Raw genomic sequence first — 26048 nt, forward strand, 5'->3', positions numbered from 1 at the left:
TTTTTTTTTTCCAAATTACTTCAGACAACAATTAGTCTATGTCAACCACAAAGCTGGAAAAGTTCCACAAATAGAAAAAGAAAAAAAAAAAAAAACCTTCTGTAGTGTCCAGGGATAACGGAGCGTAGACGACAACGAATATTACAGCCTCTTGATATTTCCGCTGTCTCTGGATCTTAGCTTCCATGACCTTGCATGCTTTACAGTCATCTAACTCATATCTGAGTCACTTGTAAAAGTATCCTATCATTTAATTTGATAACAAAGAGAGTCAAGTGGTTTCAAATAACCGTAACATTGTGCTACCAATTTGTTCCTGAATGAAAGCCTCCCTTTTATATTATTATATGTTGCATTTCAGGTCAATGACCTGTTTGCTTTAATTTTACTTAATTTTATAAAAGAAAACTGAATAGTTATTAATAATGATTTTGGGGAGTATTATACATATTTAAGGAGAAGTATATATAGTATTATGAAACATCATCATACATGTATGGCTTGAGCAAGAAGATTTTTAAAAAGAATTAAAAAAGAATATTCTAAAATAAAAAAAAATTATAAGCAAGTAAATTTTTGAGTTTTTTATTACACTGAGAAATCCAGAAAAATTCAAAGCCCATGAAAGTAGATACATTTCTGAAAATAAGACAAAACATGTTCATACATACATTTTCTTGACATTTTAGTGCATTTAAGCACACTGCTCATGAATTAAGTACATCCTGAAGTACTTATTAGGGAACGAGTTAATAAATCCTATGTTTGAATCTGAATTCCAATAAATGTCTGAGTTAGATTCTCTTTCTAGAGATTAAGCTCATGATTTGATTCATAAGAAAAATGTCTATTGATTTGTCATGCCTTTGATGAGCAGAAATAGGTAATAAGCACATTATCATACAGTCCTTTAGTTTTAAGTGGTAAGTCAGCTTAAAGTTGAATTAATATAACAGTCTTCAGTTTTTTAATTGTATTGTTTGTTTCCAGTAGACCAAGGGAAGTACATAGATCCAACTGCAGAAAAAAAGTTTGGTAATACCAAAATGATTCTATACCATTATCAGCATCTTATATCCAAGTTATTAGATACATAGGAGATGCTGAAATCCATGCTATTTCTGCCTTCAAAAATCAAATAAATGTATGGTTACATTTCAGCATTTCTTGAGAAGCATCATGAAGCAATGTTTAGTACTTTTGCCAAATATTACAGCCCACCAAAGGATATAAAGTTTACTTAATTTTGACAATGCTGCACTTTTCAATGGCTTTTGAAGCATATTATACTCTATTGCTGCTACTACCACTTCTAATAAAATAATAGTAAATGTAAAGGAGAAAAGAAAAGAAAATAAATTTGATCACTTGATAGTTCTTATAAATGTTGTTTTGGTTTATCCTTGAACTAGAAATCAATCCTACAAGATTTGGAAGAAAAAAATGCATATTTATAATTTGTAGCATGTATTTTAAAGGTCTAATGATTTATCCAAAGCCAGTGTGGGTTAGCTTGTCATGTTCTCTTTATTCAATGTCAACTGGTTCTGTAGCTATTAAAGCACTTAGCTGTTTCTGAGCACAGGAGAGGAAAAGTTCCAAACTGGACAGGCTTCTTTGGCGGATGACTTGATCAAGCTGTCATTTTTTTTTTTTTTTTTAAGGAGAGAGAGAAACAGAAAAAAATAGACTAGTTAAAGGATAAAGAATATTACTGAAACCCATTAGAAAAATCTTTTGAAATGAGGTGATTGTGGAAATCAAATAGTACTAAACTGAGTCACTATTCCTGGCCTATGATCTAAAGTAAGATGATAATCATTGCAATCTTATAATTGATATTGGTATTCAGTTGTTGGAAAAATACACATTTGATCAGAGTGATTTTAAAAAATATAAAATAGTATAAAGATACCACTTCCTAATGTATTTACAGACCAAACACCTACAAAGATCATATAAGTACTACAGATGAAAAATAGCAAAAGAAATACGTTACAGAAAAACAGCATATTTACATCATGCATAGGGTTTAGTAAAACAAATGATAAAAGAGGTGATAATTTGCTGAAATTAGAGAAAGTTTTTGGGAAAGGTATACTTTAAGTTAAAACTTATTTGTCCTCGTTCTTCTGGTGAGGTAGAGATTTTTTTTATTAGTTTGTTTTAATGTATCAATAGCAACATAGTGAACAAAACAAAAGGATTATTAAGGGAAGTAATTTGGGTTATATGTAATAAAGGACATTCTGGATGGTAAAGATTATTGAGTGCAAGAAGAAAAGTTCCTAACTCTGTGCCCCCCAAAATTTGCCCACGGTGTAAAAATAACAAAACAATGTGTACAGGTTACAGGACAATGAAGGCCAAATAAGCAATCAAAGAAAGCCAAATAAATTCCATTTCACAATATATACCTGTCCTATTTATGTAAAATTGACATTCTTCTCACAAGCCTCTCCTCCATAAAGGCAAATCCAAACAAGAATTCTCTATTAAATTATATTTCTATAACCTACTACTACTCAAAATGACCAAAAAACTAGAAGATTAAAATGTTGAAGTATCTTAAGCATTAATCAATCCAAAAAGAAAACATTATATTTAGCAAAAAGCTCATGTAGTAAGACTGAACCATACTGACTCCCTTCAATTCTAATATTTGGAGATGTTAATATATATACTCAGTGGGATTCTGCTTATACTTGTTCCACATTGTCTCTTTTTCCCCTTCTTCTTCTATTGGATAGTACCTTGAACATACACCTTATGCTTATGGGACTATTAAACAATAGAGTTCTTAAAATGAAGTCCAGGTGAGAAAAATCCTGTCTTGCTAATTACTATATCCCCAAATCTAGAAGAGGATCTGGCAAATGTTGACACTCGATAAATATTTGGTGAGGTTGAATGGATCAATAAATCCATAACACTAATTGAGCAAGTCAACCTTACAGGAAATGACAGAAGCACTGTTAATGGTAACAGTGAAAAGAAGCATGCTTACCCTACTCTAAAAGATACGTGGGAGATTAAAGTTGGATTTTAAAGTTTCATTTTACCATATGTAAAACAGATCAAAATCTAAGTATTTGCAGCTTTTTAAATTATTCTGCACTCTGTCAAAATTCAAACAGCCCAGAAGAATGTACACTCATTTCCAGCCCATTCCCCAGTGATTTCTGTCTACTTTTGGATATTTTCAAGCATTTAAATATGGCCTTTAAAAAATATTTGTTCCAGACCTTATAATTGTTAGCTGTGGGAAGGTTCACACAATCACTTTATTCTACTTCCATTCCTGGAATTTTTCCCTATCAAGTTTACAGAATTGTTTTGACTGTACTGTATGATTTATTTAGCCATTCTCTCACTGATAGACACGCACATTTATTACAACTTTGTTTTGTTTTTGAAGCAATAATGAAATTTACAACTTGAATGCTCACCTTTCAGATATTCAAGGGTTTCTTTTGGACAGGTTCTGACACGTTGAATCTTATTGTCATAAGATTTGCATATTATAAACTATGATGATGTTACCAAATTGCTTTCTAAAGACAGAGTAACAAATTACCATTCCCAGTTACATGTAGGAGATGATCGGTTTCCCCTGTTTTCTTCTTTTAAACAGTTTCCATTATATGGTTACAATTTAATATATGTTAATATTATTCTATTGACAGACATTTGGATTTGCCCTCATCTTTGTCTATTCTAGCAATGCTGTAATGAACATCCTTCAATACAGAGCCCTGTATACTCACTAGTATATTTTGTAGAAATTCCTTCATCAAAAGAATATGTGATCTGCAATGCTACCTCTAATCACAATGTTTGATTTCCATACATGCACAAATCTGTCTTGGTTTCTATCCTGTTCAGAAAATTCACCTATCTCTAATGCTATAGGTAAATATTATACTATCTTAATTACTATGGCTTTATATTAAATCTTATATCACAGGTTTCCAATATAAAATATTTCAGAAGAATATAAATTATACACAAACTTATAGTTGTTTACACTTATAACAAAATTGAGTTTTAAAAGGAAGTGACCACAACTACAGGCATCTCATATTGTTTTTCCATAAGCACACAAGAAAGGCAAAACTCAGAAATAAATTAAGATATATAAGAAGGTGAAAAAACATTTCCTTTTAAGGCAAAGAAATGGTGCAATCAAAACTGAGGACAGTTGTATTCAGAGGGTGGAATCAGGCAGTATAAGATGTATAGATTCAGTTTGGAGGTGGCCTGGTATCTTAGGGGCTAGCTTTAATAACTCAAAATTCAAAATCTTCCAGCACATATCAGGAGTTTCATTAAAACAAATTTGACTTAATATTTTAGAATTTCTGGATGTTAGATAAAAGAGAAACGTGTCTCTCTCTGAGGCCATATAATATAAATTCACATGGTGTAATTAGCATTCGACCTGTGACTGTTGCTAAGTAATAATAATCTGGATGCATATATTCAGAAAGAATATTCTGAAATTTTTTAAAAAGGATAAGAACAAAAAGGTGTTTAAGATTTCTATGTAAGTATATTAAGTGTGTTAAAAGTCACCTTAGATGGTGGCACCTGTGGCTCAGTGAGTAGGGTGCCGGCCCCATATGCCGAGGGTGGGGGGTTCGGACCCAGCCACCACCAAACTGCAACAGAAAAATAGCCGGGCGTTGTGGCGTGCGCCCGTAGTCCCAGCTGCTTGGGAGACTGAGGCAAGAGAATCGCGTAAGCCCAAGAGTTAGAGGTTGCTGTGAGCCGTGTGACGCCACGGTACTCTACCTGAGGGAGGTACAGTGAGACTCTGTCTCTACAAAAAAAAAAAAAAAGTCACCTTAGAATTACTGACTGTAAGTTGACACATAGGCTTTGGTTTTAGGCAGCTGCCAAGGCCCATTTCACATCTTCTACCACTCTTCTCCAGAGCTCTCTGAAGGTAAGAATCCTTTAAATGAACAGGAGGTCAACACTTTAAAGGGTGACAAGGAGACACTGATACTCTATGAGAAGAAAGAAATTGGGTCGTCACAAAGCTTCCAATTTTGTGGGTCCTTCTGGGGCGTGCTATGTAAGATCACGCCTGTGAGAGGGAACATGTATGACCCTTCTCTTAGAAGGATGTTAAATTCCTCTCTCTGAAACAAACACATCAAACTGATGTTCTTGGCAAATTTCTGAATTTCAACAGTTTCTGTTTTTATTAGGCATGACCTTATTATCTTTTATTGAGGCAAGAATTTTGGCAAAATATTCAACTTTTTTTTTGCCCCTTAAAGAATGGGACTTAGTTCTGTATTTGTGGCTTTCATTTCAAAGTGAATCAAAGATTGTATTCTGTGACATATTGCTGACAAATATTAGAAGCAGAGTAGTTGTGGCAAATATTTTTAGATATGGGGTTTAAAATCTCTTCGTAATAGTGTAAAATGAACTGCTTTGTTTTCTCTTTCTTTTTTTTTTCTGTCATGCTTCAACTTCTCAAAGATATCTGGAAAAAACTAGAAATTCTGAGGTCTCTAAAATACACAAATGGACTTTGTAAATCTTTTTCTAACTTTTGTTTTGAACTCTTTGTCATCTCTTCAGTTTGCTGGCACACTGCTAAACGGCTTTTAGAAGCATACTAATTAAAAGTTCTTAGTTTTAATAAGCTTAGGGAGAAAAAGAACACACGACTTCCTAATAATTTCCTCTGTCAGATGTAGCAAAAGAAAACGAAAAAACAAAACATCTCCTGACCTTGACATTTATTTCCCAGTCACCTAAATGCAACACGAAGCAAGGTGAACTTATATTGGTCTAAAGATCAAACTTCATCAATTGATAGACTGATGGATCAACTGTCATGAAAGTCTTGAAAGAAGTGAAGGAGGCTGTGCTTAGCAGCTCACACCTATATTATTATTCTGGGAGGCTGAGGCAGGAGGACTCCTTGTAATTCAAAATCAATTACAAACAAACAATTCTGGCTTATTTTAATGAACACTGTTCACAGTCTGTTTTGAAATACATAATAACATGCTTAGTACTAACTGTGCTTTCACTGTACAGTATTTTGGGCTTCTACCAACAAAGTATACCAAGAAATGTGAAAATATTAGATCTACTTTTATCAATGTTATTGTTCTAACCTATATTCCTATACATTTTAAATACATGATTAAAAAATAATCTCATTTTTCAAAACAGCTGGAATGGTTATCTGGCAAATACACTGATAAAGAGTGACTCATACACAAATGTTATCAGGTTAGTAATAATGTGTTTTATGGATTCAGTTTTCACATTCACTAACAAGTTCTTTCATGGACATTGAAGAAAGGTCAAGTATGATGATCTGGAACTATAAATAAACAGGCAGATTTTCCAGTTAACATCATCACATTGGGAAAGAAGGACTGTTTACCTTCTAATGAAGAAGGAAATAGTTCTTCAGTCTCTTGTTTATTGTAATGGTGCCCTTTCAACACTGTTGTTCAGACGTGAATGCCTCTCTTTCTCTGACTTTACAAACACATATGGTCAATCTGCTGTTTTATTTACATGTTTTAAAATGGAGCCAACCAATTTATTAATTAGTCAATCAGTTCATCAATAAAAAAGTCAAAATGGGGCGTGCCTGTGGCTCAAGGAGAAGGGCGCCGGTCCCATATGCCAGAGGTGGCAGGTTCAAACCTAGCCCAGGCCAAAAACCAAAAAAAAAAGAAAAGAAATCAAAATGCCCCAATATTTATGCATTATTGCTCAGGGGCCTGGACAAAAATGTACGCAATAGTCTTCCTATCTTTAAGAGGATGGTGATTTTCTTTGAGAGGCATACATGCAACAATGAAAAAACAATTAGGTGCTATTATGTATAGTAAAGACATAGTCTGGTGGGAGATCAGAGAGAAAGGTCATGGGGAAAGACAGCAGCAGAGAAAACTTCAGCGCCGGGACTTGAACAGGCTTTTAGAGGATCAAGAGCATTTCCTTATACAAAGAGTAAGATGTGAAAGAAAATTCAGAGAAACCAGATTATCAAAAACAAAGACAAAACTGTTTATAGACACTGAAGAAGAGTCTTGAATCTAGTGGAGAAAATCTAATTACACATATTCTTTCATTTACTCATTTGTTGTTCAGTATTTGTTTAGCATCTACTATGTGCCAGGCACTGTTTTAGACACTAGAGATACACTGGTAAGACAACAAAATATATCTGCTCCTATAGGATTCTGTACCCTTACAGCATTTATATTTTAGCTTGAGAAGATACATTAATACTCTGTAGGTAGTGATCAATGCTATAAAAATAACAAAGAATTAAGAGTGAGAGGTAGAGGGGAGATCCTTTGGGTAGAGTTACTATAGAAGACTGCTTGGAGAGGGTGGTAATAAACAGTCTTGAAAGAAGTGAAGGAGGCTGGGCTTGGCAGCTCACACCTATAATATTATTCTGGGAGGCCAAGGCAGGAGGACTGCTTGAGCTCAGGAGTTGAAGACCAGCCTGATCAAGAGTGAGATGCCTGACTCTACTAAAAATAGAAAATATTAGCTGGACTCAGGGGTAGGTACCTGTAGTCCCTACTTGGGAGGCTAAGGGAGAAGGACCACTAGATCCCAGGAGTTTGAGGCTGCTGTGAGCTAAGATGATGTCACTGCACTCTAACCATGGTGACAGGGCAAGACTGTCTCCCCACTGCACCCCACACCTGCCAAAAGAAATAAAGGAAGATGGGAGCCATGAGCCATGTAAAAAACATAAAAGAGAATTTCTAGGCAGATAAAACTGCAGGGAAAAACTCTAAAAGTGGTTCAGACTTGTTTTGATGATGAACGGGGAAGAAATTGAATAAGACTGGAACAAAGTGAGCAAAGAGGAAAATAGTGGGAGAGAAGATCAGCGTAGACAGGTAGCTAGAGCATGTAGGAACCTATAGGTTTGTACTTTGATGGAAAGACACTGGAGAGTTCTAAGCAAGAATGTGAACATGATCTATGCTTAAAAAACATCACTCTAGTTACCATGTGGACAACAGACTGTAGTGAGGCAAGAGTGGAAAAAGAAAATCCAGTTGGGATTTTCCTTTTTTTAAACCAATTTAATCAGATTGCTGGCAGCGGAAGCTTATAAGCAGGTCAGGTTTAGGATATATTTTGAGATAGGACCAACTTGAGTTGCTGGTGGATTTGAAGTATAGATGAATGATTAAAGGAGAATTAAAAAGCAATTCATGGAATGATGATGCCATTTCCTTAAATATAATGGACCTAGAGGGAATCAACCACATGAAAACTGAAGTTTTATTTTGGACATGATAGATTTGTCCAATCCTATTAGATATGTTGGAGATAACAAATTTAAGAGTCAGCAATTCAGGGGACAAAGCATGGAGATACAATTTTGGAAATCATCTGCATATAGAAGGCATTTAAAGGACACATTAAAAATACCTAAGGAATGAATGTAGATAAAAGAGAAAAGGTTAGAAGAAACTAAGTCCTGGGGCACTCTAATACACAATCCAGTAGAAGACAAGGAACCAGTGGGATATGAAAGTTCAACAGGTATTACTGTAATCGGTTGAACTGTCTCCTCCAAAAAGGTAGAACAAGTTGTGAATTTGATCTTATTTGGAAAAAGGGTTTCTGCAGACATAATTAAGAGGTAGGTTAAGATGAGATCATACTGGATTAGACTAGGTCAGGCCCTAATGCCTTTAAAAATAGACAGGGACAGGAAGAAAGCCATGTGAAGACGGAGGCACAGACTGGAGCAATGCAGCTGCAAGCCGAAGAGCAAGGACTACCAGCTCCCACTGGAAGCTGGGCGGTACGCACAGAACAGCCTGCTGACACGGGATTTCAGGCTTGTAGCCTGTAGAACTGTGAGAAAACAAATTTCTATCGTTGTAAGCTACACAGTTTGTTGTGAATTGTTACAATACTCCTAGGAAACTACTAACAATTATTTTCCAGATTATTACGGTCTTTATATATTAGAGTAGTGTTTCCCATAATTTGTTCCACAAATCATCATTTCTGTGCACATGTGTTTTATTTATTAAGAAAAAAGGGCCTTTCAGTCAAATAAGTTTAGCAAGTTCAGAATTAAGAATGTTACTTTTCTATCGAACTTCTCAGAGGCTCTGTGCTTATATATTGCAAATTGCCAAAACGATTATTGTATAGGTAATGTTTCCCAAACTCTTTCAACTTTGAAACTGTGTATTTACATATGAGTAAAGCATATATTGGAAAACAGTCCATGAATCAATTCCTTTTTGGAACTCTCTTAAACTCAAAACAAATTGCAAATATAAAGAGAAAACAATACTAATTTAGTTTTCTCTTCAAAAATAAGTAATTGGGGAGTTTTAATGATAAAAGATTTTGAGACTGTTTAGTCTAACATCTACATTTTACAGTTGTGGAAACTGATGCTCTGTGTGATTAAGATATTCCTAATGTCTTCCTATATACTTAAAATATTCCGCTTTGCCGGCCCCATATTCAAGGGGGTGACCGGTTCAAACCCGGCCCCGGCCAAACTGCAACCAAAAAATAGCCGGGCATTGTGACGGGTGCCTGTAGTCCCAGCTACTCAGGAGGCTGAGGCAAGAGAATCACTTAAGCCCAGGAGTTGGAGGTTGCTGTGAGCTATGTGAGGCCACGGCACTCTACCGAGGGCCATAAAGTGAGACTCTGTCTCTACAAAAAAAAAAAAATATATATATATATTTTAATGTACTAAACTAAGTTATCAGCTCAAGAATCCTACTACCTATCAAGGAGATTCTACAGCCTCACTAAGTTTTGACAATGGATTTTGACTCATCCTTAGAGTACTAGTAAGAAAGATGCTAAAAGCTACTGCAGGGAGATGATATGACTACCCTTGATGTAGACATGAAGAATACAAATTACAAATCAATTTTGAGGTTTAACATGCACACAGAATTGTATGTTTGTTTTATAAAATCATCACTATAAGATCAGACAAACCCAAGGAGGATCAAGTTATTCCTGAGTGGTGATTATTTTTATTATATTTTAACATTTTGCCTTACATATCACCATTCTTACTTTTCTGCTTCTCATCACTGCAGCTGAAGAAAATTGAGACTTATCTATATAACATTACTGCCTGTATTAATGGAGGTTCTCTAATACCTTTTTTATTACCAGTACACTCACCAAAATTTCTCTGTTTAAACAGTCTTTTCTTTATATTTCCAGATAAGCAAATCTGATGTGAGAGGGCTACATTGTGTGTAAAGCTGGAGGTTAGACATGAAATCCCCTCTCTGGGAATATAACTGTCATTATTATAAATCACGTTGAAAGAGACTGTGAACCAACTATGGGATAAGAGAACGGCATAAAATACATGTTTAAAATAACTCAAACTCTAAAGATTCAAGCAAGTCTAGGAAGTGGTTTGAACTAAGACAGTACCAGTTTCCTCAAGCTTGAATTTCAGAAAATTTAGGCCTAACTTCACCGGAACATTCAAGGCCATCATTTGGGTCCCAAGAAGACATTCAATTAAGAGTTCACATCTTCTATTCTCTTTGAGAATATTTTCCAACTTTAAAGTATATTTCGTGTCTATCTATTTAGATAGTTCAAAAATGTCAACATTTAATAAAGAAGCTGTGTAACTTTCCAGTATGCACAGGATGAAATACAGATGCTCTTCTAGAGTAAATGAAAAACGGGTGTAAAGATTCATAAGCCGTATTGGCCACAACTAAAGAACTATTTCTTGTTTTGTTTTGTTTTAAGATGTCTTAGGGTAAGTAAATTCTCAGTTTTTGAGTCATCTAAAGTAAGTTCTACATATTTGGGTAGTTCTGCCTTTTCATCCAAAACTACCATAGAATCCACTGGAAAATGGAAATACTCATTTTTGATCTTCACTAAACCATATGGGCAGAATAAATGAATATGTGTTCCAGACTCTAATGTGCAGGCACACCACCTTGGAATACAGTCTTATTCGATTTTACAAGTTAGGCAACAGCACTTGGCCAGAGTGCACTGCAGTGGTGAGTGAAGATTTTAGTTTTGCTTGCCCAACAGCAGAAACTAACTAGACTTTCTAGTTTAAATTTCCATGTGTAAAGTTTAATGAATTTTAAAAGAAAAGAATTCTGGTAGCAACTATTTGATTAGTAATTCTGACTACTTCCAAAGAAAATCTAAATATTTCCAAAACAACTTAAAAAAAAAAGAAAAAAAAGAAAGCAAGCTATAGGTTTAGCAGGACTTTAGAGCAAAGTAAAGGTGATGAACTTGTGTACTACCCTATTTCCCCGAAAATAAGACGTGTACTCCCAAAGATGCGCTAGGTCTTATTTTCAGGGGACGTCTTATCTTTCCTGTAAGTAGGTCTTATTTTCGGAGGATGTCTTATTTTTGGGGAAACGAGGTAGCTGCCTATCTTAGGGCTCTGAATTTACACATTAATAAACAAATTCCATTTCCGACTAGGGTTCAATAACAAGTAAGCATTCTCTCGAATACAAAATACATTGATTCTGGCAGGCAGACTAACTGATTTTATTTTTTTTGGCTGGGGCCGGGTTTGACCCCACCACCTCTGGTATATGGGGCTGGCACCCTACTCCTTTGAGCCACAGGCACCACCTGAGACTAACTGATTTTTAAGGTATGTAACAAAATCAATTTGTTACATACTTCCCAACCATGAATATCTTTTTTCAACATATTTTTCCAAAATTATGATAGTATAAATATTGTAATCTGTGGGAGGGCCTTTTGTAAATTAAATAAACACAGAGATCCCAAACGTATATTGTTCAGGCTACTGTTCAAGTAACAAACATAACTCTTGCTATATTTGTTTAGCAATTCGGCTTTTAAAGATTTTAGCAATCTTATTATTATCAATCTAAATAACAATATCTCCAAGTTCCTATCTGTCTCTCCTCTTGTTTTGATCTTTAGCAATTTAAATGATCTTATTTAGAAGCAGAAGAAAGAATTATAAAATATCTTGAGTTCTTGCCTTCCCATACCACCTTTAAATTCTCAAATGACTAATCTTTTGACTTGCTTTTCAGTATACAAAAACAAGAAACAAAATATACACAAACTCTATTCTTTAGTTTTATACTCATATATTAAAATTGATTCTAACATTTCATGATTGAAATGCATAATGAACAATCCTGTAATGTCAAAGTCTGGCCTTTTCTTGTTTTAACTATAATGTTAATACTTCTTGATTGGTAGTACTTACTACCTGCTATGTATAGGTGAACCTCTTTATGTGCTGAATTGGTTATATATTACTATTTAACAAAGCACCCCCAAAACCTAGTGACCAAAACAAAAAGCAACAAATATTTATCATCTCATAGTTTCTGTGGGTCCAGAAACTATGCACTATCCACAGGTCTGTCTCTGGCTCACGTTCTCTACTGAGACTGCAGTAGAGTTGTAAGATGGGCCTCTAGTCATCACAGAGTACAACTGGGGAAGGCTCTGCTTCCAAGTTCACTTAGTGGCTACCGACAGGCCTCAAAGTATCTACTTCCAATCTAGACCATGTGATCTTTTCATAGCCCAATCTCACTTGTTCCAGCCCAGACTCAAGGGCATGGGATTACATAAGGGTAGGACATTACTGGGAAATGTTTACTATGTATTATTGAATTCTTATTCTCCTGGTAACTGTATGAATGAGGCTGAGGCTTACAGAGGTTATGAGTTGACCAAGTGTCAGGGCTAGGACTAAAATCCAGGTGTGTATGATGCTCAAACCTACTCTCTAAACCATAATACTACCTTGCCTACTTAGATAAGAACTTCATGAGCGGCGCCTGAGCTCAAAGGAGTAGGGCGCCAGCCCCATATGCCGGTGGTGGTGGGTTCAAACCCAGCTGTGGCCAAAAACTGCAAAAAACAAAACAAACAAAAAAAAGAACTTCAGTTATGGCTGGGGGGCCTTGGCACAGTATCTGCTTTGCTATAAATATGCAGAGATTTCTTGCATTGTATTACATTAGTGTAAAAACCTGTCAGGGTGCCAAAAGCTCTATAGACGCTATGATGAAAACATGTAGTTATCTTCTCTTCATAAACAGTAGATTCAGGATGGTTTCTTTAAAACAACATGCAAATGATTCCTTGAAAATGCAATAAAATTAAAGAAAAGCTGTCATCTTAAATACATCATATAAAAAGTCATTGCTTTCAATAACCGGTAAGCCTCAGTGGCTATATAAACACAACAGACTACTTCCTTCTAGATTTATAAGGAAATAAAGAGGAAACCTTCATAAAGACAATGTAGGGTACAGATCTCACCTTATGTTATCTTCTAGGCTTATAAAATCTTTTTCTTGCTTACTTTCACATTTCCATCCTTGATAAAATGGCTAGATACTCAAATGTAACCTGCTCCACAGCTGTGATGCATACCTGGGTACTACTAGAAATTCTAATTCTTTAGTATCCAACCAACTGCATAGAACACTATTTAATCAAATGAAAGGTATTGTGAACAGATCTTTTTCCCTATTTTTGCATAAACAGAGATGTTTTTCCTCATCATCCAAGATTTTATCACATGCAGTTGGTCATTGAAGCCTAAAAAAACCCACAGAATAAATACCACCTGTCTGGCACATTTCACAACAGATTCATCCTGCTGAGGGAACCAAGTAGGGAGAAACACCCTCCCTGTCAGTTCTCTTACAATACCTACTGCCTCCCAAATGGATCTAGAAATGTAAGAAAATCCTAACATTCCTCCTTGTAAACAAAGTAAAGGAGTTTTGCCTTCAGTCAGGATGTTACGGCACCTGCCCAAAAGAAGATACTAAAACACAACACTGAACACCTACCAAAAAGAAGATATTAGAACTCAGGGATTACGGCAAAGCCTTTCTAGTAGCCTCTCCAAGAAGCACTATTCTTTCCTTCATTATCAGCACAGTTTGAGTTTAATTCTAGGGATAACATGCACATCTTCAAGCCACCATTGCCAAGATTCCCTTCCCGCTAGACGTAGCTAAAGGAATGCCAGTGGAAATTACTGGGTAGCATCTTCAAGAGAGCCCCTTAAAAGTAGGATAGAACATCTATTCTTTTCCCTGTTTTTGTTCCTTTCATATTTCCTTTCTCCATCATCACAAATATGGAACTCTGGCAGCCATTTTGCAGTCTTAACAATGTAAGTCAGTGTAAAGGATAGCAAAAGATAAAGACAGAAGGATCTGGAGTCCTGACTAATGTATGACTCACACTTAATGAATGGAGGCTATTATAGGTAATAGGTAAAAGTACCTGTTCCAACTTACAACAGATTCAACTTAAGAACAAACCTACAAAACCTATCTCCTTTGGAACCTGGGGACTGTGTGTACTTCTCTCACCAAGATGAAAGTATTCATATGTCATGCTAAAAGGCTTTTCAGTAAAATGAGACAATGTAGTAATGTTCAACAAATGAAAGCAAGTAAGGCCAATAATCTTTTTGTTCTTTTCAAAAAAAATCTGTGGAGCATTAATAAAGCAGAATCGACATTTTGGTAGAAGTTTCATAAACTCATGCTATAACTCAGAGACACTGACAGGGCTGGCATAAAAGCCATTACATGCGTTCTGTTTTTTACTTCAGTCCTTTTCTTGTCAGCTAAGTAACACTGGCCCATTGCATTTGACTTTTATGCATTCTAAACAAGCAAATGGTTGTCAACAGAATTCCAACAGAAATAGCCCCTTTGCCATAACTGCCTTTTAAGATATTATCTCAGTTCATAAAACTTTCTATTTTTCCACCTATATTTTATTAGTGAGAAAGGTTCAGAATTAAAACTAGTAAAAGTTACTTTAAATGGTTTATGTAACCAATTGTTACCAAGTCATCATTTCTAGTACATTGGAGCTAGAAAGTAAGATTAAAAGGGGGAAGGGCAGAATAATTTTCTTTAAAAAAAAGAAAAGTTAACCAAAAGTGCACACTGCACTGGGATGCTGCTAAAATACCAAATGAATGAGCCATACCAGTCCAAGAAATCTGCTCTTTCTCGGCTACATGGTATCCTCTCTGAGGATCCAGTTAATCCAGGCAATGCAGCAAATGCACTGAAGCTCTTTTTTCTTCTTTCTTCTGTGTTTTAATGTAAACACATGACATTATGGAAAGGAACAGAAGGATCAAGTAATCTCAATGGTGTGTGGAGAATCAAATGAAGACTATTATCACATAGAAATTCCATGGATGAGGCGGAGCAAGATGGCAGCCAAGTAACAGCTTCCTTGCATCTTGGCACCGTGAATCTGGGGATATAGGACTCCAGGCATCTCTGGCTGGTGGGATCTGCCTATCATCACCCCTGAGAGGATACAGGGAGTCAGCGAGAGACTTCTGGACCCCAAGAGGAGGACTAAAACAGTGGAAAACCGGCAAGTGGTCGCGTGTGTTCAATCCGTCTAAATCCGCCCGCAACTGTAAGTTCAGTAGCAGCGAGACTGCAAACCAGAAAGGCCTTACCTGTGAACTGTTTTGGTGTCTTTGGACTTGGCACTCAGCTGAACTGCCTTGGGGAGAGCCTGAGCGGGAGTGCGGAGAACTTTGGCTTTTGTCTAGGGCCCCAGTCTGAGCCCCTGAGCCAGACGGAGCTAACAGTGTTTGGCTGTGGGTCACAGGCAGACATTGTGAGTGATCTGCCCCAGCAAGCTCCGCCCTCAGGGTCGCAGAGCTGGAATTGGGTGGGAGCTTGGTAACCCAGCGACCAAGTAGCCTAAGGGCGGGGTCTGAGCCGCCTTACAGCCCTAACCCTCGGGGGCAGAGTTTTGACACACAGGGTAAGTGGATAGCCACTTCAGCAGTGATTCCAGCGACAAGCACTTCCCTGAGAAAGCTTCTGCTCAGCAAGTGAACAAGTTCAAAGTGCCTTTTAAGTGGGCTGAAGAGAGATTTAGGGTGTCTACCTGCTGGGGTTTGAGAAACTAGCAGCCTCCACTCGTATCAGAACCGTGATTAACATCTCATACCCCAGAAGACCACGTGTTGCCCAGACAATATTCAGTAACATATACATACTGCTTTGTCTTTGGTTGTGGTTTTTTTTTTTTTGGTTTGGTTGTTTTTTTTGATGTTGTGGATTGTTGTTTTGTTTTTTAAGTTCAACCTTTTCCATACAGATCCTTTTTCTTTCCCAATTTTTCTAGTTTAATTATAATTTCCCATTGCTGCCTATTTCAATAATTAGAACTTCATTTCTGTTACTGTTTCTACCGCTATTATTTGGTTTTTCCAGCCAATTTTATCCCGTAAAGTTTTCTGTTTGCTTCTTTTGGTTTGATTTATAGCATTTTTGTCTTTCCTCTCTACTTGGTGGAGGTGGGGTACCGTGTCTGATCAGGTTAGCAAAGAGCTGCTGACCTCAAGGGAACCACCCAACTGGGCACCCCCAGAAGGTGTTTTCTTTTTAAGGTTATATCAAAGTACCCTACTGTACACCTATATTGCTCTGTCTCTCTCTTTCTGTGCCTCTCTTCTTTTTATCAATATTCCTTTTACCCACCCCTTCTCCTTTCTCTATTTTTCTTTTTTTTTTCTTATCACTCGGTCCTCCTTTCTTTCATCCCTTTTTTGCTCTTAAACCTTCTCACCCTTCTGGTCCTGTAACCCTTAGTCCACAGGCACGAGAACTTAAAGAGCAAGAGGAAGTGAAAGGAAAATTAGGGCAAGGAAACAGATAAAAGAAATCACCCATGAGGAAGAATCAGCAGAAAACTCCAGGCAACATGAAGAACCAGTCCAGAACAACCCCGCCAAGGGACCATGAGGTAGCTACTGCAGAGGATTCCACCTATACAGAAATGTTAGGAATGACAGAAAGGGAATTTAGAATACACATGTTGAAAACAATGAAAGAAATGATGGAAACAATGAAGGAAACTGCTAATAAAGTGGAAAATAACCAAAAGGAAATCCAAAAACAAAATCAAATCAGAGATGAATGATATGAAGAATATAAAAAGGATATAGCAGAGCTGAAGGAAATGAAACAGTCAATCAGGGAACTTAAAGATGCAATGGAAAGTATCAGCAACAGGTTAGACCATGCAGAAGAAAGAATTTCAGAGGTAGAAGACAAAGTTTTTGAGATAACTCAGATAGTACAAGAGGCAGAAAAGAAGAGAGAGAAAGCAGAACGTTCACTGTCAGAAACATGGGACCTTATGAAGCGTTCCAACATACGAGTTATAGGAATCCCAGAAGGGGAAGAAGAATGCCCCAGAGGAATGGAAGCCATACTAGAGAATATTATAAAAGAAAATTTCCCAAATATCACCAAAGATTCTGAAACACTGCTTTCAGAGGGCTATCGGACCCCAGGTCGCCTCAACTCTAACCGAGCTTCTCCAAGACACATTGTGATGAACCTGTCCAAAGTCAAGACAAAAGAAAAGATTCTGCAAGCTGCCAGGAGTAAGCGCCAGTTGACCTACAGGGGCAAATCCATCAGAGTGACAGCAGACTTCTATAATGAAACTTTCCAAGCAAGAAGACAATGGTCATCTACCTTTAATCTACTTAAACAGAACAATTTCCAGCCCAGAATTCTGTACCCTGCTAAGCTAAGCTAAGCTTCAAAATTGATGGAGAAATCAAATCATTTACGGATATACAAACATTGAGGAAATTCGCCACAACAAGACCAGCTCTACAGGAAATACTTCAACCTGTTCTGCACACTGACCACCACAATGGATCAGCAGCAAAGTAAGAACTCAGAAATTAAAGGACAGAACCAAACCTCCACACTGATGCAAAAGATAAAACTGAGCAATGGACTCTCACAAAATAAGACGAATAGAATACTACCACACTTATCAATTATCTCAATAAATGTTAATGGCTTGAATTCCCCACTAAAGAGACATAGATTGGTTGACTGGATTAAAAAACGCAAGCCATCCATTTGCTGTCTGCAAGAAACATACCTGGCTTCAAAAGACAAATTCAAGCTCCGAGTCAAGGGTTGGAAGACAATTTTTCAGGCAAATGGAATTCAGAAGAAAAGAGGAGTTGCAATCTTATTTTCAGATACATGTGGATTTAAAGCAACTAAAGTCAAAAAAGACAAAGATGGTCACTTTATATTGGTCAAGGGAAAAATACAACAAGAAGACATTTCAATTCTAAATATCTATGCACCCAATTTAAATGCTCCCAGATTCTTGAAACAGACCTTACTCAGTCTGAGCAATATGATATCTGATAATACCATAATAGCAGGGGACCTTAACACTCCTCTTACAGAGCTGGACAGATCCTCTAAACAGAAATTAAACAAGGATATAAGAGACTTAAATGAGACCCTAGAACAACTGTGCTTGATAGACGCATATAGAACACTCCATCCCAAAGATAAAGAATATACATTCTTCTCATCACCCCATGGAACATTCTCCAAAATTGATCATATCCTGGGACACAAAACAAATATCAACAGAATCAAAAGAATTGAAATTTTACCTTGTATCTTCTCAGACCATAAGGCACTAAAGGTGGAACTCAACTCTAACAAAAATGCTCGACCCCACCCAAAGGCATGGAAACTAAAGAATCTTCTGTTGAATAACAGATGGGTGCAGGAAGAAATAAAACAGGAAATCATTAACTTCCTTGAGCAGAACAACAATGAAGACACAAGCTACCAAAACCTGTGGGATACTGCAAAAGCAGTTTTGAGAGGAAAATTCATCGCTTTAGACACCTACATTCGAAAAACAGAAAGAGAGCACATCAACAATCTCACAAGAGATCTTATGGAATTGGAAAAAGAAGAACAATCTAAGCCTAAACTCAGTAGAAGAAAAGAAATATCCAAAATCAAATCAGAGATCAATGAAATTGAAAACAAAAGAATCATTCAGAAAATTAATGAAACAAGGAGTTGGTTTTTTGAAAAAATAAATAAAATAGATAAACCATTGGCCAGACTAATGAGGAATAGAAAAGTAAAATCTCTAGTAACCTCAATCAGAAACGATAAAGGGGAAATAACAACTGATCCCACAGAGCTACAAGAGATCATCTCTGAATACTACCAGAAACTCTATGCCCAGAAATTTGACAATGTGAAAGAAATGGATCAATATTTGGAATCACACCCTCTCCCTAGACTCAGCCAGAAGAAATAGAGCTCCTGAACAGACCAATTTCAAGCACTCAGATCAAAGAAACAATAAAAAAGCTTCCAACCAAAAAATGCCCTGGTCCAGATGGCTTCACTCCAGAATTCTATCAAACCTTCAAGGAAGAGCTTATTCCTGTACTGCAGAAATTATTCCAAGAAATTGAGGAAGAGGGAATCTTCCCCAAGACAGGCTATGAAGCAAACATCACCCTGATACCAAAACCAGGAAAAGACCCAAACAAAAAGGAGAATTTCAGACCAATCTCACTCATGAACATAGATGCAAAAATTCTCAACAAAATCCTAGCCAATAGATTACAGCTTATCATCAAAAAAGTCATTCATCATGATCAAGTAGGCTTCATCCCAGGGTTGCAAGGCTGGTTTAACATACGCAAGTCTATAAACGTTATCCACCATATTAACAGAGGCAAAAATAAAGATCACATGATCCTCTCAATAGATGCAGAAAAAGCATTTGATAAAATCCAGCATCCTTTTCTAATTAGAACACTGAAGAGTATAGGCATAGGTGGCACATTTCTAAAGCTGATTGAAGCTATCTATGACAAACCCACAGCCAATATTTTACTGAATGGAGTAAAACTGAAAGCTTTTCCTCTTAGAACTGGAACCAGACAAGGTTGTCCTCTGTCACCTTTACTGTTCAACGTAGTGCTGGAAGTTCTAGCCAATACAATTAGGCAAGACAAGGAAATAAAGGGAATCCAAATGGGAGCGAAGGAGGTCAAACTCTCCCTCTTTGCTGACGACATGATCTTATACTTAGAGAACCCCAAAGACTCAACCACAAGACTCCGAGAAGTCATCAAAAAATACAGTAATGTTTCAGGATATAAAATCAATGTCCACAAGTCAGTAGCCTTTGTGTACACCAATAACAGTCAAGATGAGAAGCTAATTAAGGACACAACTCCCTTCACCATAGTCTCAAAGAAAATGAAATACCTAGGAATATACCTAATGAAGGAGGTGAAGGACCTCTATAAAGAAAACTATGAAATCCTCAGAAAGAAAATAGCAGAGGATATTAACAAATGGAAGAACATACCATGCTCATGGATGGGAAGGATCAACATTGTTAAAATGTCTATACTTCCCAAAGCAATCTACCTATTCAATGCCATTCCTATCAAAATACCAACATCGTACTTTCAAGATTTGGAAAAAATGATTCTGCGTTTTGTATGGAACCGGAAAAAACCCCGTATAGCTAAGGCAGTTCTCTGTAACAAAAATAAAGCTGGGGGCATCAGCATACCAGATTTTAGTCTGTACTACAAAGCCATAGTGCTCAAGACAGCATGGTACTGGCACAAAAACAGAGACACAGACACTTGGAATTGAATTGAAAACCATGAAATGAAAATAACATTTTACAACCACCTAATCTTTGATAAACCAAACAAGAACATACCTTGGGGGAAAGACTCTCTATTCAATAAATGGTGTTGGGAGAACTGGATGTCTATATGTAAAAGACTGAAACTGGACCCACACCTTTCCCCACTCACAAAAATTGATTCAAGATGGATAAAAGACTTAAACTTAAGGCATGAAACAATAAAAATCCTCCAAGAAAGCAGAGGAAAAACACTGGAAGATATTGGCCTGGGGAAAGACTTCATGAAGAAGACTGCCATGGTAATTGCAACAACAACAAAAATAAACAAATGGGACTTCATTAAACTGAAAAGCTTCTGAACAGCTAAGGAGACAATAACCAAAGCAAAGAGACAACCTACACAATGGGAAAGGATATTTGCATATTTTCAATCAGACAAAAGCTTGATAACTAGGATCTATAGAGAACTCAAATTAATCCACATGAAAAAAGCCAACAATCCCTTATATCAATGGGCAAGAGACATGAATAGAATTTTCTCTAAAGACGACAGACGGATGGCTAACAAACACATGAAAAAATGTTCATCATCTGTATATATTAGAGAAATGCAAATCAAAACAACCCTGAGATATCATCTAACCACAGTGAGAATGGCCCACATCACAAAATCTGAGAACTGCAGATGCTGGCGTGGATGTGGAGAGAAGGGAACACTTTTACATTGCTGGTGGGACTGCAAACTAGTACAACCTTTCTGGAAGGAAGTATGGAGAAACCTCAAAGCACTCAAGCTAGACCTCCCATTTGATCCTGCAATCCAATTACTGGGCATCTACCCAGAAGGAAAGAAATCCTTTTATCATAAGGACACTTGTACTAGACTGTTTATTGCAGCTCAATTTACAATCGCCAAAATGTGGAAACAGCCTAAATGCCCACCAACCCAGGAATGGATTAACCAGCTGTGCTATATGTATACCATGGAATACTATTCAGCCATTAAAAAAAATAGACACTTTACATCCTATGTATTAACCTGGATGGACGTGGAAGACATTATTCTTAGTAAAGTATCACAAGAATGGAGAAGCATGAATCCTATGTACTCAATTTTGATATGAGGACAATTAATGACAATTATGGTTATGGGGGGGAAACAGAAAGAGGGAAGGAGGGAAGTGGGTGGGGCCTTAGTGTGTATCACAATTTATGGGGGCAAGACATGATTGCAAGAGGGACTTTACCTAACAATTGCAATCAGTGTAACCTGGCTTATTGTACCCTCAATGAATCCCCAACAATAACAAAAAAAAAAAAAAAAAAAGAAATTCCATGGATATGACCTACTCAAATGACTTGCCACTTCATTTACTATGTAGGTTATCAGTATGCCTGAATGAAAAATATAGTTTTGCAGATGTATTTTTAGATTTTCCTAAATAAAAGACATTATAGAGTTTAAAGTCCTCAGGAAATATCAAGATAGCTACACCAAACAGAACTGTACACATTAAAAATTTGTTAAGCCTAAGTATGCCAAACTGCACATTTAATCATATTCTCTGAACAAATGGAGGTCCTACCTACTTTTCTATGAAAATATAGTAGTCAAAAGCAATACAGAGGTTTTGTTTTATAGTTCTTTGTTTCTTTAAAGAAAACACTGACATTTTGAAATTTATGGTAAACATATATAAGGGTAAATATTTATCCCCCCAAAATTTCTGCTGGTGATTACAGAGCTTTAGATAAAAATGAAATGAAGTGAAGCCTTAGATAAAAATGAAGTGTCCAGCCCTGACTAGGTTGGTTAGGTCAGAGAGAAATGAGGGAAGGTAAGAATAATGTTTAAAGAGGAAGACTGCTATGCCAATGCAGATCTCAGAGATCTCTGCAGAAGTTTGTCTTCAAATACAGCAGTAAAGGTAGGATTACCACAAGTTCACTAGTTCATGGATTAGTCTATAAAGTACCAATCTGAATTTTATTTTTAAGGAGTCTTGAACCTTAGGTAGGAAAAGATGTGTTTGAGTCTTGCTTAGTTAAGATCAGGAGAAGAAGGGTAGAGGCCTGTGGGAAGTGTCAGGGATCATTACTAAAAGTACTCTATAGACAGGCAACAAAATCCCAAGTTTTGATTTGATTGAGAAACCAAACCATTTGGAGCAATCATCAAATAGTGAAATGAAGTCCCAGAAAGTAAAGAAAGCTAACTGGCATTTCCTTACCTTGTGGAACTTCATCCTGCTATTTGATGATAAGTTCACAGAGTTGCTAATATGAAAAAGCCATTGGCCTCCAACAGTCATTGGTATATAACTCTTCACACAAAACAAAACAAAATAAAACAAACAAACAAATAAAAAAAACCTATATAAACCAGTGACTCAGCCTTCCTTCCTTCATTTCACAAGGTTCATTGATGATTTTCGAGGAAGTCTCAAAAGTATAATACAAAGTAAACACCGACTAAGTATCCAGAACTCAAGCAACTGGCACTCTCAAGAAACCAGCAGGACAACCCTTGCTGCCTCCCCTCAAAAAAACCCAGAGTTTAAACTTGGTGTGCTGCACTGTGTGTTACTTAATGTTAAAAAAAAAACACACACAATGGCAGTGAAGCTGAAAAGGCTACTGACTGCCATTTAACTAAAATTGGACTATAAAATACTTTACAAAGCTGACCTATCATATAGTAAAACTGCATTACAGTAGGTGAAGTGTGTGTTTTTATTTTGCTTTTAATTAATTTTTCAATTAATTAATATCAATATTAATTATTAATATCGAATAATATTAATATTGAATATCATTAATATTATCAATATTCCATATTAATATTAGTATTTTAATATTAATATAAAGTCAACACAGACCATATAATAAGTATGGTACAGGAAGGGGTCTAAAATTAGTTGAGCCTATTTTTATAGTAATTCTTAAGCAACTGGAAACTACATTTATTCCGAATCTACCAATCTATATAGGCGCCAGATAATAGGGCAATTACTGTATAATTATTACTCCTATTTTACAGATGAGGAAATTAAAACATCAAGAAGTCATCTTACACAGGTATATGTGACATTTACTAAATATAGAATATAAATGTTTTAACACAATAACTAAGAAAATGCTGTGAAGGCTATGTTAACCAGTTTGATGAAAATATTTCAAATTGTGTATAAAACCAGCACATTGTACCCCATGATTGCATTAATGTACACAGCTATGATTTAATTAAAAAAAAAAAGAAGTACTATATCTGAGAATCAATTGTAAAACCATATTTAGAACATGTAAGTTCCTGGGTCCAAAGTATGAACTCATACTCTGAGTTAATATAGATAGCTTTATGGTAAAAAATGAAGATATAACAAAAATAATATTTGCAAGAGGGTTATTAAGCTGTGTAGGAAGAATGAATAATATAGTAAAAGACCTATTCAATCCTAAAATATGTAAAAATACAAGAACAAATTAATAAAACGTTTGATTAGAAAATTACTTCAAAATATCCACATGTGATAAAGTGTACAAAGTACTTATGTTGCTCAAATCAAACAGTAAATCTACTGGAAAGGCTAAGAAAACATCTTTCAAATAAAGCTTGAAAAACAAATTGCTGTAAACCAACACTTTAAAATCTGCTTCTCATTACTCCATTTTATCCAAAAAAAGTCTGCAGTGAAAAGGAGTGCAATAAATAAATATTAAGGATCACTTTAATGACACAGTTGCTGTATTCTTGACTTCTTATAAAGGGAACCATATATTTTTAAAAATCACATACACATCAAAATAATCTAAATATCAAAACAATAGCTACCAACAGCAAACATGTGCTGACATAATTCCAAGATCAAAATGGTACTGGGGCTACTACAAACTAATCAGTAGTGTCCAAATATGGCATACTGAAGGAAATAGTAATAGAAGTATCTTCCGGGTAGGTATTAATAACACTTTGCTGAATGAATGAATGCTACTGACCTATGTGCTTTGAGAAGTTCTTCAAATAGCACTTATATTGACCCATTCCAATATTAGTTTCCTAGACCAACAGAAGGCCAGTGATAACCATTTTTCTTCACAGTTGATAAAGGCTACAGGTACACTTGTGTCATATGAATTGGAGAATCTAACTATACATCAGTACATTACATGTCCATGACATTGTTCTCAAACTGGTTTAATTCAGTGACCTTTAAATACTTAGGTTTTATGTCTTTCACACATTTTTAAGTTGATATCTAAAATGTTTTATCATAAATTTAATGGATATAAAGAATGAAATTTTCTACTTTATTATACTTGTTGACATAGTTTAAATGTATATAGGGTGCATCTAAAACAGTGAACTGTTTTTGATGTATCCTTTATATAATTCTTTATCACCCATTTAAAAAAATATATAAACCTTCCCCTCTTTAAAATCTAGAAATTTAAAACCTAGAAATTGTTCTTTCTCTTTCCTTAAACTTTTATATTCATCCCTCTGCCCTCCTATTTTTATCCTTATAATAGAAACTTACACTGGTCATCTAACTTTACTTCTCTGAAATGTATCTGTATCTAAAAATTTTAAATAATTGTTATGACCATAAATCTACTAATTCCTTCTAGGGATTAAATTATAATTTTTTTAGTCCCTTTGATGCGAGATCATCAGATATTATATGAATTAAAGAATGTTGAATTGTAACTCTATGTTTTCTAGATATTTGAGCAATATTTGATAAAGATATTCACCTCTCCATCTAAATCATTTTTTTCACTTTCCTTTTGGGCCACCAACTTTTTGACTTCATTGCATAGAAACCTTCTATTATCTTACTTTTGCTTTAGCCAAAGTAGATTCCAAGTCCAGATTCCATAATTTGAGCACCATTGTTTGTGTGACATGTGGCTGAGCATTGTGTTGCAAGAGGATTGGCCTGCCTCTACTGACCAATCTCAGAGGCTTAACTGCAAGCCTCCTCATCATGTCATCCAACTGGTTGCAGTAGTCATCTGCTGTAATTAACCAGGTTTAATGAAGCTGTAGTGGATAATACCAGCACTCAACCACCAAACAGAGATCACTAGCTTTTTTTGATGAATATTTGGTTTGGGACTATGTTTGGGCACTTTATCTTTATCCAACCATTGGGCCTAATGGTCATGATTGTCAAAAAGAATCCATTTCTCATTGCATGAGGATACCATGTAGAAATAGTTTGCCTTTATGTTGTGACAGCAAAGAATGGCAAGCTTCAAGACAATTTCTCTTCTGATGCTCATTTAATTCATGCAGAATGCATCTACCTTGCTGATTTGTTTCAAATGGCCCAATATTGGTGGAATAGTAGCATCAAACCTTGTTGTTAATTCACGCATAGCTTAAGATAGATTTGCTTACACTACAGTTTTCAGCTCATCATTATCCACCATTTCCGGTAATCCACATGGCTCATTTTCAAAATAAAAATCACCAAAATGAACTTCTCAAAACA

At 36.0% G+C, this 26048-nt stretch overlaps 1 protein-coding gene across 4 annotated transcripts in view; it reads right to left on the reverse strand.

Moving 5' to 3' along the window:
- Window positions 1-569: 569 nt before the first annotated feature.
- CCDC91 (coiled-coil domain containing 91) overlaps window positions 570-26048 on the reverse strand; it is a 355649-nt gene continuing 330170 nt past the window's right edge. For all 4 annotated transcript variants that reach the window (XM_053556723.1, XM_053556721.1, XM_053556724.1 and 1 more), the window contains one exon: window positions 570-1638. In XM_053556723.1, the coding sequence (XP_053412698.1) occupies window positions 1528-1638 (111 nt within the window). In that variant the 3' untranslated portion in view covers window positions 570-1527. The remainder of the gene's footprint in view (window positions 1639-26048) is intronic.

This window comes from Nycticebus coucang, chromosome 12 (assembly GCF_027406575.1).
Source record: "Nycticebus coucang isolate mNycCou1 chromosome 12, mNycCou1.pri, whole genome shotgun sequence".
Classification (NCBI taxonomy): Eukaryota; Metazoa; Chordata; class Mammalia; order Primates; family Lorisidae; genus Nycticebus; species Nycticebus coucang.